Genomic DNA, 16,993 nt, shown 5'->3' on the forward strand with positions numbered 1-16,993 from the left:
ATTGTTACTGCTGCTGTTACTGAAACTGATACTGATGCTGATACTAATACTGTTACTGATACTGCTTATATTTCTGAATAGTTTTGTATTTCACCGAGGCTAAGCCTGAAATTGATCAGTATTGATCAGTGCACTAACCTGGTTAACAAATATAAATACATAAATAAATGTAGTTTTTGCGTGTTTTAATTATTTAAGTTTTTTTAACAGCTTCATAAACAAGGCTGTTTTCATTGCACATGTATTCTGGTTTGTACTGAACTGTATGCATTTAGTATTTTCATAGCCTTTTTTTTGTCTATGTGAATGTCAATATTTTTAGTTTTCGAGATTTGCTTGTATAATCATATGCATGTATTTATTTATTTCACATTTGTTAAACGGGTTGGTCCAGCTGATCACAGACCCATTTTCAGTAGAGACCTGAGGAGAAAAGCTCCAGACAAAATTTACAAAAATTATTCAGTTTTACAATTGCCACACAGTTGATTAATAATAGAAATAAGTACAATTTTCACAAGATTGAGTAATAATACTAATGTTTCTATACACACAAAGTTGAGGAATAGATAAGCAGAGAAAAGTAACATGTACAATAAGACTTGTTGTAGAGTTGATACTTTATTTACAGTATATCCATAGCTGGCTTGTAATGACTAATATGATTGTCAGATTAAGTGTAGAGAGTGGTAGGTCCCGTTAAGTGGGGTCCTGACAGGGGCATAGCCATGACTTACACAGGGTACTTCTTAATTCTTGTTTAAAGCTGTTTGTGTTTGGTATGCTACGTAGGGTGAAAGGGAGTGTGCTCCAGAAGAGAGACACAGATGATGTATATGAAAGTTTGCCAACAGTATTTATGTTTGTAGAAAGAGTTTGTCAGTACTTTGTAGTGGGTGTAGAGGGGTATAGAAGGTCACAGTTTTGGACAGGGATGGACAGAGAGTTTGTTTAGTAAAAAGTGAATTAGTTGGAGTTGTGAGAGTTTAAGCTGGTGGGGGAGCTCCATCCAGTGAAGTTTTTAGGGCAATTCAGTAGTGAGAGGTGTTAGGTAGGTTAGCTGCAAATTTTGCAACTTTGTTGTATGTCTGTTCTACTTTGGTAAGGATAATGGATTGGAGATTTGTATAAACTAGGGCTGCGTAGAGAAGGATTGGGAGTAAGTAGGCTTTGGCCAGGGAGGGTCTAGATTCTATAGTTAGGAATTTCTTGTTTCAATACAGGAGGCCTAGTTTTTGGTTTGTTTTCTTGATGGACTGTTGTATGTGTAGATGTAATTTTAGTTGGTCGTCTCTTGTCATTCCAAGTACTTTTGTGTGGTGCTCTACTGTAATGATGGTTTTGTTTGAAGAGAAAGCTGTGAAAGTAGGTTCGAGATGGTTACTTGATTTAGGTAGGAAGAGGAGGAGTTTAGTCTTTTTAGGATTCAAAATAAGTTGGTTTTTAGTTAACCAATTTTCTACTGAAAGGAAAGATTGTAGCATGAGTGCCTGAAGTTGTAACAATGTATCTGAGGTGGTGATAAGTGTGGAATTGCCTGCATATTAAATTAGGGTAGAATGAAGAGCTGAGGTATAGAGGTCATTGGTAAAGATATTAAAAAGAAAGGGTCCCAGGATGGAGCCCTGGGGAATGCTTGTATGAATGGGTAGAAAAGTGGAGCAGAATGACTACCATCTGAAGGACTGTTGTCTGTTTGTTACATAACTGCAGAACCATTTGAGAGTAGTGGAAGACAGATGAAGGCTGGGAAGTTTGGTTAGGAGTAAGGAGTGGGATACCATGTCAAATGCTTTTGATAGGACTAAGAATAGACTTGAGACTAGTTTGTTATTATTGTGAGCTTCTGCAATAGTGTGTGTGAAAGATAGAAGGGATGTGAAGGCACTAGGAGATTATTATGGATGAGAAATCTGATCATTTGGGAGTGTATGCACTTTTATAGGATTTTAGATAGGGGAAAAGAATAACAATGGGTCTATAGTTGGATGGATCAGTAGAGTTGCCTCCTTTGTGAAGGGATATTATAAAGAAAGATTTCCAGATGTCAGGTACAGTGGCTTCTTTGCTGTATCTGTTTATGGGTATAGAGACTGGGTAGGCAATAGATTTAGCTGCTACCTTGAGAAAGAGAGGTGGTAGGTTGTCAGCAGAAGGAGAATAAGATTTAAGCTTTTGGAGGAGTGATTTCATATAGGAGGTTGAGATAGGGTTGAGAGAAAAGAGTGCATCTCTTGCTTCAGATTGTGGTGGACAGTAGGTGTCGGGGTTTTGGTTGGTGTTGGTTAGTTTACTGATGGTATCAGTAAAGAACTGTTAAGTAGAGAGGTGGTATCTTGTGCTGAGAGTTTGGGATATAGGTTAGGGGTTTGCGGTTTTTCAGGGTGAAGGACAGCATTGATGTTTGTCCAGAAATGTTGGGGTTGGACTGTTGAGTGAACTGGGCATTATGGTAGAAATTTTTCTTATCATTGTATATTTGTCTTTTGGTCTGATTCACGAGTTCTCTGAACAATTGATGGTCTGCTGTGGATTTGGATTTTTGGCATGTTTTCCAAGCTGAGTCTCTTTGGTGCATGAGGGTACAAGAACCTTTTGTAAGCCAAGGGGCATAATTAGATTTTATGTGTATTTTATGAGGGGGAGCTTGGTCATTAAGGATGTTTAGGAAGATGCTGTTGCATTCTAGTACTGCATCATTTAGAGGAAGTGTGTGCAGGCTAGACCAATTAATGAAGTGAGTCTGTCATTAAAAGTGGAGGGATCAAAGGCAGAGAGTTTATGACAGTACTTGAAGTGATGAGGTTTGTTGAGTTGGGGAGAGTGTCTTTGGATGTAGATGGGTGGGTGGTCACTTAAGGCATCAGAGAGTGAACATGGGTTATGGTAGAGGTGATGGTCAGTGGTCAGTATCCAGTCGAGTGTAGAACTAGTGTTGGATTGCTTGTTTAGGCAAGTGGGAGTAATAATTAGTTGTGTAAATACAAATAGATTTATGCTTTGAGAAGGGGCTTCAGTATTTAGGGTGCTCCAATCTATATTTGTGTCCCCAAGTATTATAGTTTCATATGGTATATCTTGGGGGATCCAGGATAGTATATTTTTGATAGTAAAGATTTTTTTGCCAGGGGCTATATAGATTGCAGTGATAGCTGTTTTTTTCTGATTGTTGATGTGGCAATTTAGTGTTAGTATTTCAGCAGGGTGAATATCTGGTGATGCAGTAGGGAAAGGGGAAAATTCAGGTGTTCAGAGTAAAGAATTGCAACTCCACCACCTTTTTTTGTTATTCTGTCTTGCCAATAGATATTATACTCAGGGGGAAGAATGTGTGAATTACTGATATGCAGTTTTAGTCAGGTTTCTGATAATAGTGATAATATGTGGGGGGGTGTAGTGTGATATCCCTGCATGTAGTTTGATAATTTTATTGGATATACGTGTATATTTATGGATACTATGGTTAAGGTTTTGGGTGGAAAGGCAATAGGGGATGTTGTTGGTCCTGGGTTAGGTTGTATGTCGCCATCTTTTAAGAAGATTGTTAAAAGGAGTGTGGGTTTGGGAAAAAAGGAAGGAGTAAATATAATGTTTCAGTTTGAGTTTAGGGGAGAGGGAGGGAAGTGGTTGTGGGAGTTTGTGATGAAGTAGTTGACTGTGAGAGAAATTAAGTAGTGAGGGAGAGATAGTAGGGAGACGGATGAAGTGTTTGTTAGTGGACAGAGATAAAGTTGGTGTGGGTGGCTGATAATTAAGGTTGGTGTGATAAGATGTTAAGGAGGAAAGGAGTAGGAGTGTTTAAGTTAGTAATAGGCTGGTTATCATGGTTGAGAGGGTTTTTTGGTACTAAAAAGAAAACATGTAATATGTGAAAAACAGGGAGGATACAGAGTTTGGTAGAAGAATGGTGCAAGTTGGGTATGAGGGGGAGGGGGTTGGAGGCCAGGTGTGGATTTATGTGGTGATTGGATAATTGTAGAGGAGGAGAGAAGAGGGCTAGGGCATAAATGTTAGGTAAGTGGGGGTGGGTGGGAATGGGGGTAGGGTAGAGGAGGAGAGGGAGCCTGAGTGTAGTGAGGGTGAACAGAGAAGGTAGAGCTGAGATACAGTAAGTGAGAATAGAGAAAACAATATGTAAAATGGAAGATTGCAGGCACACATATGTGTGTTTGTGTATATATTTATGATGAAAACTTAGAAGTAAACTCTTCTCTCTCTCAAATTTAGTCTCTGTGGAAGTTTCCAACTATATTTCTATAAATTAGGAGTACCATTGTAGCATTCATTATAGTATCCCTGCATTTTCTCAAGGCCAAAAGCCTCACATAAGGAGAGTTCTGTAGTGGAACCCTTTGTAATGTACTCAGATTTTTTTTCCATATTGGAATTATCTGATGATGTAGATTGTTTCTGGACTGCTGGTCTTTCCTGACTGTGCTCTCAACTTGATGTCCATGGACTCCATTGGTGTATGCTCTTCCTACTTCTCATACAGGGTTTCCATCCTTCTAGGGTCATGGATCAGGACACACACCCTTCTCTGGTCCTCATGTAGCATTCCCATTTGTCTCTATTTATGACCTACATCATGTTGACATTGTGGAGAAAAGTGTTAGTCATTGTATGTCAGCTCTCAGCCAATGGCTTCCAGGCTGTCAGGTTTGCTAGTGTGCCATATGGGGTCCATATGTCTTCACTAGGCATTTTATCCTTTGTCCATTGAATACAGTAAGGGACCCGTGCCTGCATTAATACTGTCTGAGTTCCATTTATCAATTTGGTAGTCTATTCTCAAAGTATGCTGACTTGTGTCAACATTTCTTAAGGGCTCGTTATACACATTTTGAAACTGTTTAGCATGGACATGTACAAATACAGGGTTTAACAAGTTTCAGTTGTGACCTTAAATTTTATTTCAAAAATAGCATGATAAGTGTGTCATTTAAGATTGCATACCTGGCTTTTCTATGTGTAAGAAAGATATTTTTTTCAGCTTGTGCAGTTAGTTTCACTCTTTGTTTGTTTGTTTGTTTTGTTTTGTAATCTGTGCTCATAGTTTTCAGTATTTTAATTTAAAATTTATATAAACCTGACTGCCAGCCTATTCGTGGCTGAATGTTTTATACTGTCATGTTTCTTTAAAGCTTTAAATACCTTCAGTGTGAGCTGTGGCCATCTTTCACCTTCAGTTTGCTTTGGTGACCACATCTTAAGAACACACCCTTAAAATGGAATAGCTTTCATTAAAGTAGTTGAGTCCATGCAAACCACTTGAGTTCATTTTGAATAAGCATTTGTTGATTTGAGGACTCCTTTTTCTATAAACAAGTCCACAAAGTATGTATGTTTGTCCACTGCTATGGCTCAGAAGGGCATTCTTAAGGTGATCAATCCCTTAAAATCAGGTGCCCTACACATATGAGCCAAGATTTCAATTTGTTTGTCAGTTTCATGTCACTATATTAACCTCTTCTTCAAGCTGCTTGTCATTTGCAGGTTACTATGCATAACCTCTTGCTAAGGACTTCATTTTAACTGTGCCCAGGTGATCCTCATAAATATCTCTAGTGTATTGGATAGCAGATTTTCAGGTGTCACCAACTATGAGCCAGTCAATAATATGCCCAGGTATGTAAGCAACTATTCTTTTTATACTGCAAAGCAAGATATAGTTCACTGCCACTCTTAGACCATCCTGTTAATAAAAGATCATATGCCTTAGATAATAAGGTGCCAGTTTGAGTCTGTTTGCAAATGTCTGGATTGGTGACAGACAATTTGCCACTTAGGATGTGTAATATACCAGGTGTCCATTGAAACTCTGAAGAAGGCAAGTGATATAATTGGAAAAACAAAAACTTTAAATGCTTTTGGGTGGGTGTATATATAAAACTCTAAAATGGAAGCTTCTTGGAGCAGCTACCCACCCCCTTCTAAGGCTAAGATTTCTTGGAGTTGATATATATATATCAATATATACATACATCTCCCTCTACAAAGTTGATTTATCCACACCCAGCTGCTTTTGCTATGTGAAACAATCCACATCACACTGAATGCTGATGCATCAGATCTGTAAGTTAAATTCACTACTCCCAACTCTACATGTCTTTCGCCTGTACTATGTTCGCAATACAATACATACAATTTTCTCTTTAGGTGGCATCACCAGATTAACCCATTGGTAGAAGTAGTATAGGTTGTCTACGGCTGTGTTAATGTTCTGCCTTGTACTGCATTTTGTACAAGTATATCTTTCCTGAGCATTACACATTTATCTACAAAGTAGTGTAAGGTTTTACCTGTATAGCATGTTGAACTTTGCCTTGAACTGCTCTTTGTGCAAGGATGACTAATATTACGTAAATAACTAGAAATGTGATCATTTATGATAATTGTGTATTCTACTTTTCTAACTGCTTTCTATGTCTTTTAGTAGTTTATATGTTTTACTGTTGAAGAGTTTCAAGGTCTGTTAGCTGCTCCAGAAGTTGCACTGGCTAGCTGTTAGCTGTTCATATTTAATTCATTTTTTTCAGGTTATAACTGCTTTTCCTGTAATACTTTTATAGATATTAAGTGCAAAATAAAGTATTTTGCATAATATTCTACACCATTGAGTATAACTGGGTCATGATAGAAAAGGAATCCCTGTGGTCCACTTCACCTACTTGCTAAAAATACATAAACAAACAAATACAACATCCTGTCCATTCTTTAAATATGGCTTCTTACAGATGTTCCATCTTTAGCCAAATCTGTCCCCATATCAATCCTATCTTCAACAGAGCTATAATCACTCTGTCCAAGTAACCTATAAAATTTATTGTCATATTGGTCTGACATTTGTAACTGTGGTGGTGGTGCTGCCGTAGCGTTGTCGCCTCACAGTAAGACGTTGTCCTGTTCGATTCTCAGATAGAGCGTCTTCTGTATGGAGACATGTGTGAATGGGCATATCTTCATTGAAGGTTGTGCGTCAGGGCCAGCAACTTGGCACATAAAAATCTATCGCCAATCATTAGCAGACCAGAGTTCCGCTGTGGTGACCCCTAACCGGGAAAAAGCCGAAAGGCACAACAACAACAACATTGGTCTTACATTTGGCCTTCTGAAAGAACCTAGCTGGTGATAATGGGAGATCGTCTGTCCTCACAGCTTGCATTTATCAATGAAATGATGTAGGGCTGAGGACTTAACCCACTTCTTTTAAACACCTTCTCTTCAGAATCACAGGCTGATGATAAAAGCCCATCTGTCAGACAAAGATCGCTGCTGACTACAACGTAGATTGTACTGCCTCCCCCCATTAGGTACAGTAGTTCCAGGAAAAAGTGCATTGTCCCCCCTCCCCATCAGATACAGTACTTCTCCAGAAACAGTCCGCTACACTCTATAAATAGTGCAAAAATAATGTGTTGTCCTTCAATATTAACAAACGCATCACATTAACTTTTGGAAAGCATGTGGTCCCTACCACCTACCATACTGATGGCATTCAGCTTAAAGCAGATTATGTTAAAGCTCTGGGTCTAATCAAAGATAAGGATCTCACCTTTGACCAGTAGGTTTCTATGGTGATAAGAAGGACCTTCGGTGTGATCCATGTGATACTCAATAAAATTATTAGGTGCTCTATGGAGGTCCCTTTTTTCCCTGAACACCTCAATTGTTCAGTCTGTGATAAAATATAACGCCCACTTCTGCATTGCCTTAACAAAACACCTGATTCAGCTGGAGCAGGTAGAAGGTCTCCTTGCTAAAGGGATAACTGGGCTTGGTAACATTGGTTATTCAGATAAACTTTAAAAGCTGTTCCTGTTCTCATTGTTTTCCATGCCATAAAAGAACCTCTCCTCTTTGAGACTCTCTAAAGAGGGCCAATATGCATATAGAGGCAGTCTGCCATAACAGTCCAGTAAAACAGTAACAGATGTGACAAATTTGTCTCTCTTTGGCTAGCTTCCTTACCTTTGGAGCAAATTTCCCCTGCCCTTAAACCTTCACTCATTTAAAAGGAGACTTGAGAATTGCACAGGTACATTTAAGTCTCTACCAGTGACAATATATATCAACATTCTAAAGGCCATTAGACCGTAAGATTATGACTGAACCTGTGAACCTATAGTTTCATTGCAGCAGCCAGTCACATTTTATTGTAATAGCCTGTTTAAAGCATGTTTTTTCTGTTTTAGGCAAAATGCCAGATGAGTGGGGTACTTACCCACAAAATATTGCATATCTGTCAGAATTACTTTCCATCAAGTCTGACTACTACCCAGATCGCTGTGCACTTTGGGAGAAAAATGGGTTCTTTTCCTATGCCTGGATTAATTGAAATGGTAAGCTACTAGCTCTGGATTCATTTTTTTTTCATGTTTGCATTTTCCCAATTTTGAAATGTTTTTCTTCTGTATTTTATTTCTTGTACCCATGCAGTATTTCTGCTCAGTCATGCTACCAATAAAAAGGGTGATCTGTCCATGGTAAAAGCTAAATGTTCTGCAAGCCACCAACTTATTCATGATTTTAGTGAGATATTTGCTGTCTTGCTAACAGCTATGATAAGGCAACATAAAGAAGACAACTGCTGTCAGGATACTGCATATGCAGGTAAAGGATGCACAGTATATCTGGTCACCCACAAAGGCATGAAACAGCACGAGTCTGCCAGAGTCTGCCAAGTCATTCAGATGCAGCAGGATTAGCACCAGAAAGCTCCCTACACAATGAGCAGAATACTGAAGCTCACACTTATCTCTTAGGGTCTACTCTTACACCAAAGACAGTTGTCTGACCACTTACAAAGGGAGCAGAAATGTGATACAGAAAACTTTGCCTCTCAAAAGAATAAGTCAGGAAATTTGAGTACCGATGTATATGAATTCAGTTTGAGATTGTGGTATCTCAGAGAATTCCCCTTACTCTAAAGTACAGTTATCTCAGAGTTAAGAAATAGTGGTAAGGGATGTACAGTCTCCTTCACAGGAGGGTGAAGCTCCCTTTAAAATACATCAAATAATGTCACAGTGAATTTTGATTCACTGTTTTGTGTCTGCAATTTTGGCAGTTTAAGGAGAATAAAAACGGTCAAGGAGCAAACAAAAGCCATAACTGCAAACACATAATTAAGATAAACCATAAAATAAATACAGGACAGCTACCATGGCAATAAAGGTATCAGAATACTTTGATCTGATCTGCGTTTATCTGTTTTATTGTTTCAGTCTTCTTCTTCTTCTTTCAGCTGTTCCCATTAGGGGTCGCCACAGCGGATCAACTGCTTCCATTTCTTCCTGTCCTCTGCACCTTGCTCTGTCACACCAACCACCTGCATGTCCTCTCTCAGCACATCCATAAACCTTATCTTAGGCCTTCCTCTTTTCCTGTTACCTGGCAGCTTCATCCTTAGCATCTTTTTCCCAATATACTCTGCATCCCTCCTCAGCACATGTCCAAACCAACGTAATCTTGCCTTTCTGGCTTTGTCTCCAAACCTTCCAACCTGGGCTGACCCTCTAATATACTTATTCCTAATCTTGTCCATCCTCATCACACCAGGTGCAAATCTTAACATCTTCAAATCTGCCATGTCAAGCTCTGACTCCTGCCTTTTTGTCAATGCTACTGTCTCCAACCCATATAACATAGCTGGTCTCACTACCCTCTTGTAGACCTTCCCTTTCACTCTTACTGGTACTCGTCTGTCACAAATAACTCCTGACACTCTTCTCCACCCACTCCATCCTGCCTGTACTCTCTTCTTCACCTCTCTTCCACACTCATCATTACTCTGAACTGTTGATCCCAAGTATTTAAACTCATCCACCTTCACCACCTCTAATCCTTGCATCTTCACCATTCTTCTATCCTCCCTCTCATTCACACACATATATTCTGTCTTAGTCCTGCTGACCTTCATTCCTCTTCTCTCTAGAGCATATCTCTACCTCTCCAGGGTCTCCTCCACCTGTTCCCTACTCTTACTACAGATCACAATGTCATGTGCAAACATCATAGTCCACTGGGACTCCTGTCTGATCTCGTCTGTCAACCTGTTCATCACCATTGCAAATAAGAAAGGGCTCAGAGCTGATCCTTGATGTAATCCCACATCCACCTTAAATGCATCCGTCACTCCCACCGCAGACCTCACCACTGCCACACTACCCTTGTACATATCCTGTACCACTCTTACACACTTCTCTGACACTCCCGACTTCCTCATACAATACCACAACTCCTCTCTAGGCACCCTGTCATATGCTTTCTCTAAGTCCACAAAGACACAATGCAACTCCTTCTGACCTTCTCTGTGCTTCTCCATCAACACCCTCAGAGCAAACATTGCACCTGTAGTGCTCTTTCCAGGCATGAAACCATACTGCTGCTCCTTAATCATCACGTCCCTTCTTAACCTAGCTTCCACTAGTCTTTCCCATAACTTCATGCTGAGACTGATCAATGTTTTATTGTTTCATTAAAATGTTTTTATACCTTTATTGCCATGGTAGCAGTCCTGTATTTATTTTATGATTTTTGGCAGTTTAAGTTTCAGGTATGTCATGAGGCACTCGCTATACATTCCTCCAAACAATATACTTCTGCAATCTTTATTAAACTACATTTCACACTAAATGTACATCTTTTCCCCGAACTGCAGTGACTTCAGCTTTGGTTGTAATATATGTTTAGGGGTTGCTGAGGTATAACGTCCATTGCATGGGAATGTGTGAGGCTTTTTAATAACAAAATTAAGTTTTAGACAATCAATTTTAACCAAAAGTCACATTTAATTAAAAACATTAATGTGAGTAGTATCAATTATGAAAAGCAGCCAAGATTTCTGTTTGTAGCACAGTGTCATTTTATGAAATAGAGCAGAATGGGCAAAAGTAAAAAAAAATGCATAATATCTTTGAGGAAATATATCATGAGGAAGGGTCAGATATGTCGTAGATAGTGTTGTGTGTTTGACTGATTTTACTTACTGTGCAAGAAGCATTATTTTTCCAACAGGAAAATGTACCAAGTTATTTCATTTGCAAATGTTAACACATACCATGAATTAGAAAACAGCTCATAGGAAAGGAAGAAATAAAGCACCGTAAGAAAGTTTCATGAATACAAATATTATAACAGAGATGCTAACCCCACTCCACATGGAACTATCATTTTAATGTATCCTAGCAACTATTTTCAAAAAAGTTCTGCTGTATGGGGCAGCTACATTGGTCAATAAAGGCAACCCAGAAGGACAAATGTATTTTTTCTTCAATTTTGGGACACTACAAGGATATAGAGCTTTTCATTTAGAGAAGGATGAACAAAGAATGATTTAAAGATAGTAAACTGTAGCTAAGTGAAATAATATCCCCCCACCCCCTCAAAAATAAACAAATAAGTGCTAAAAGCATAGATCTTTCATTTACAAGATAGTATACACCATCATATTAATCTGATGAAACAGAAGAATCTCTAATGAAGAATAGAAATGTTTGTGGCATAACTAAATAACTTTACAAAAGTAAAGAGACAGAGATTTGAATTTAGAGAAAATAGTGGACATTTATAGATATTGGAAATTACTAAGGATCAAATAAATCAGATATATGGAGAAAATACTTAGTTTTTTTTAATTACCTGGATATTACAAAACAGCAAAAGGTTAATTCAAACTGTCAAAATAAAATGGTGACTGTGAAACATTAAAACAAAGAGAAAGCATACAATGGATATGTTGTATTTTATAAAGTAAAGCAAAACAAGGCTATGGCTATAGAAAATTATCCAGAAGTATAATAATTTTGTAAAAAGTGCATATATCATAGAAAGTTGGTACTATGTGTGTATATGTATATGTATATATATATATATATATATATATATATATATATAATGTGTACATGTGTGTATAAACAAATACAAGCTAAGAGAACAAACAAGATTTGTTTACTGAAGTTGCAAATATTTCTGAACATAAGGTAGAAAATGGTTAATATATATTAAAGCTCAGATGATAGAAACAATAACCAGGTTTAAAAGTAATAATGGAAAATTTGATTATTTGTATCACAGTTTGAAAGTCTTTTGGACATAGTGAATTGCAAAAGACCAAGATTCGCTTGCCTTCCACTAATGACAAATGATAAATGCCTTGAGAATAGTACGGACTACATTTGAAATACAAAGGCAAATCATATCCAGTAATGCTTATGGCATTGGTGTTGAACACTGAAAGAATACCATTACTTAAAATTAATACATATAGAAACTTGACATTAATTAGAATGAGGTGTACAAATACTGAAAATATGTTTTGTTAATTTAAAGAAATTTTGATGTCAGTATTCATTTGGTAGGAAAATATTCTAGTGTAATGCACAGATAGGTGGGAATGTAAGTGCTGAAGTGAAGTCATCCTCAAAATACCAGTTATTTTAAATTTTAACATAATGAAGCAAGTTTATGTTATTCTAAAAATAACAGAATCAGCAACAAGGGCACATCCAACTATAGCTGTAGAAAATACATTTAGAAGCATAGTTGTAATGTTTATAGACTCGAGATAACTAAAACAGGCAGTCTGTACAGATTGTTGTTAGTTGTCCACTGTGGATTTAATTACAATCAACTTATCAGATGCAAATTACTATTCACCTGTGAATGAAATCTCAGGGTGCTAACAGATAAACCTTAATGAACTAAGCCTGAAACTATGTATTTTAATATAACATAAAGAAAATATACATTTAGATTACCTTTTAATAAAAATGCTGCAGAATAAGAATTTAATAGAACTGTGGCACAGTTATTTGAAGACCTCAGAGGTAACAAAATATGCAGATGATGCTGGGTTGTAGTTTAGTATGAAACAAGAACAAATTGACCATTTAAATCAAGTATTAGTTTGAAATAGATAAAGAAACATGATCCCCTGTAATCTTAAACCTCAACACTGCTCCTTTAGATCTCAGTCCTTTAGTGCCCATACCTTCTCCATGGGTACTACTAAGTGCTCCCTTTCCATACTTGAACCTACTACATGGAATTGTTTTCCTTTCTTAGTCTATTTATTCCTTTTTAAACTACATTCTGAACTGCATTATTTTCCCATTACATTGATCTCCCCAAAGTGAGTGCACCCCTTGTTTTCTGCTAATCAATTGTACTAGTGACAATGTGTTGTACTTATTATGTTTTGCAGTATCACCCTCAACCATTATACCATTTTTCCTGCTATTGAACTATCAGTTTTATCTGTTTCAAATCTGCCAATCTGCCGTTTTCTATTTCTGTTAGCAGACTATTATGTATTAATTACATGTTTTATTAATGCATTGTATACTGCGGTGGTGGTGCTGCGGAAGCATTGTCGCCTCACAGTGAGACGCTGTCTGGTTCGATTCTCAGCTAGATCGTCTTCTGCATGGAGACATGCGTGAATGGGCGTACCTTCATTGAAGGTTGTGCGTCAGGGCTGGCAACTCAGCACGTAAAAATCTACTGCCAATCATTAGCAGACCGGAGTTCCGCTGTGGCGACCCCTAACCGGGAAAAGCCGAAAGACACAACATTAATGCATTATACATTGTTGTCTGCCTCTAGCTGGGTTGTGGCCAAAAAGGATCTGACTGCTTCACTTACCTGGTTAACAAATGTAAAGTAAATAAATAAAGTTAAAAAATAAAATATTAAAGAGACAAAAGTATAAAATAGTCTGGCAAGAAACAAACGCCTTCATCAAATGTTAATAAATATATGTATAAATATAAACCAACCAAACTGAAACTATCCAAAAAATACCTTTGCCTGAGTGTAAAAAGCCAATGAATAACTTGGAGTATGGTTAGCCTTTTTGGGAAAGTTTATTCACAACCTGTCAGAGTTTTCTTCTCCATTCTGAGAATTATTATAATACACCATGTTACTGGCAAGATCACAAGTAAGGTACTGAAGTTGATAAAAACTGTGTTGCAATATTTCCCATGTTCTCTCACCTGCAACACATTTGGCTATAACCAAAAATGTCCTAATACCTAAGCCGGAATATACATTTCTACTAATTACCTTTCAGAACTCATGTAATATATGAAGACTCCAAGTAGCAAAAAATAAAATATTCAGATTTGCTCTGCAAGCAGATACAGTCATCACTACTTCTTTCTAAAAATGTTAACTGTCTCCCCATCATGTACAGAGATACCCTCATGTATAAAATATTACCGCTACCCCAAAAAGAAAACTTTGAGTAAAAGACCACAGATACTCATTGAGGAAAAGCCATGAAGATAACTTCACATTTGTAAGACTTAGATTTAAACTCACAATTGGAGAAAAATATTTCAGAAGCAGTAAAGGATTCATTAGTGGCATTCACATGAAGCATGACAAAATAAGCTGTTATATCACTTGAATCTAACATGTGGACCAAGAAAGGAAACCGTAGACAGAGATTTGCAGCAGTTCATGGAGTGTGAGGTATTTGATGGCACAGTATATAAAACAGAAATTTAGTAAGTAAACATAAATGCAAAATATTTTATCATTACAATAATAAAAATTACAGCCAGCAAGTCTGTAACGTTAAAAAGGAAAGTGATATTATTATATTAAACTGGTCATATTATAAGGAGTCTCGAGTTAATGAAAGATGAAATGCGTTTCCAATGATGAAATAAAATTGCCAGTGTTTTTAGTATTTTCATATTTAATAATAGTGCTTTTGAGTGAATAACATAAAAAAATTAAATGGACAATGATACAGGAGTAACATTAGTGGTTATACATGAGGAAATAGTTTGGTGGCTAGAAAAAAAAAATTAATACTAGTCACAACATGTAAACACATACCGGAGAGAGCTGCTACAGTATGCAACAAAAAGCAAAAGGAGTGGTTAGTTATAGTATATGAACATGGTCCTGTTATATGTTGGTGGAACTTGTTAAATTAGCTTTATTGAACTGGAGACAGATAAAGTTTGTGAGTCAAAATATGTTGAATGAGCTTAAGTCTGTTAAAGGGGTGCTAGAAATATAAACTGAGGTATTTTGAGAGAACTAAAAACACTGTACAGTACCAATTTGGTGAGTCCAAATACTTCTTCAGTGATATGTAAGAGTCAGATCTTGTTACCTGAGTTGAAAGAGAGGAATCAGTAAAAGAAACTCACCACTGAGCGAAGCAACCTTGGATAACAAGAACTGTATACAAAAAAGCAAAAACCAAGGGTGCACCAACAGCTATGTGAAAATCCAAAGGTTATCAGCAGACCAATCCAAAACGACAACAGCCAACGATATATTCCACTTTATATTGACAGGAACAGGATAAAATAGTGAGCACTTTCACGTCCTACGACGCTTCTTCAGACTTCAAGGGTTTGTCTGACTGGGCTACAAATGCCCATTTTCAGCGGAGGCCCGAGGAAAGAAACTCCAACAGAAAATAGAAATTTTACATATTGAATACATATAGAAATACATTCATCAGAACAACAGATTACTGCATTACAATGCCACACATTACATTCATCAGTACCACACATTATTGCATTACAGTGTCATACATTAAACTGTGGCAAGTGAAATACATAGAAATACATTCATCAGTACCACAGATTTACTGCATTACAGTGCCACACATTACATTCATCAGTACCACACATTATTGCATTACAGTATCATACATTAAACTGTGGCAAGTGAAAAACATGGAAATACATTCATCAGTACCACAGATTACTGCACTACAGTGCCACACATTACATTCTTCAGTACCACACCTTATTGCATTACAGTGTCATACATTAAACTGTGGCAAGTGAAATACATAGAAATACATTCATCAGTACCACAGATTACTGCATTACAGTGCCACACATTACATTCATCAGTACCACACATTATTGCATTACAGTGTCATACATTAAACTGTGGCAAGTGAAATACATAGAAATACATTCATCAGTACCACAGATTTACTGCATTACAGTGCCACACATTACATTCATCAGTACCACACATTATTGCATTACAGTATCATACATTAAACTGTGGCAAGTGAAAAACATGGAAATACATTCATCAGTACCACAGATTACTGCACTACAGTGCCACACATTACATTCTTCAGTACCACACCTTATTGCATTACAGTGTCATACATTAAACTGTGGCAAGTAAAATACATAGAAATCCATTCATCAGAGGGATACATTTATAATTACATAGTATATACATAATAGCCCAATAGTGACATAGCTGAAATGTTTTACTAGTTATGTCTGTACAGTGATGTACCAAGAAGAGAAGATAAAGTAGTAAGTTTGTTTATTGAAGGGAAGGAAGAGAGAAGAGAAGTAGAAGGCTATAGGGGAGTGTTTATGGGGGATAATTATACTAGCAAGTCCATTTTTCATGAAGGTATTTTTTTTGTAACATCTATGTAATATTGTAAAGCGTCTCGCATGCAGGGACAAAACAGTACTTCTCCCACTTATTCTGGCAGCCCTTGTCCAACTACATATAACTAATAGTGTAAATATAATCTACTACTGTTTACTGAAATAAAGCTTTTGCTTTACTTAGTAGTAGACACAAAACCCAACCTAACTCTACTAAAGTGTTCAAAATCAAACACTGAATACAGTGAATTAGCTGTTCCACTTTAGCAAGTGTTGTACTTACCGGCAGCTGACTTTAGGACCCTGTAAACTCCTGTCCGGTGTATCCCCGCTCCGCTTCACCCTCGCTACGCTCAGGCTCGCTCCGCTCCCCACCCTGCCCCCACTATATCTATATTTATTTGCTCCTTAATCCCACCCCACTTAACCTCTGAACCAATCATAGCCTCCCTCTAGTTAATTTACCTCCTCCCACATCTCCTTCTAATCTCTAATCAGCTAGTTGGCCCTCACATAATATTAACCATCCTTTCTCTACCTCTGGGGCAAAACAATGAAGTTCATTATCCCATCTATACCTCTTCTTC

General features: G+C 37.3%; 1 protein-coding gene across 5 annotated transcripts in view; it reads left to right on the forward strand.

Moving 5' to 3' along the window:
• The window catches only part of LOC122811105 (para-nitrobenzyl esterase-like), a 284,915-nt gene that overhangs the window by 248,557 nt on the left and 19,365 nt on the right, over positions 1–16,993 (forward strand). For all 5 annotated transcript variants that reach the window (XM_044082687.1, XM_044082684.1, XM_044082685.1 and 2 more), the window contains one exon: positions 8,196–8,342. In XM_044082687.1, coding sequence (XP_043938622.1) covers positions 8,196–8,338 — 143 coding nt within the window. In that variant the 3' untranslated portion in view covers positions 8,339–8,342. The remainder of the gene's footprint in view (positions 1–8,195; positions 8,343–16,993) is intronic.

Source organism: Protopterus annectens, chromosome 9.part0 (assembly GCF_019279795.1).
Source record: "Protopterus annectens isolate FY-2018-M chromosome 9.part0, PAN1.0, whole genome shotgun sequence".
In the NCBI taxonomy this organism is placed as follows: Eukaryota; Metazoa; Chordata; order Ceratodontiformes; family Protopteridae; genus Protopterus; species Protopterus annectens.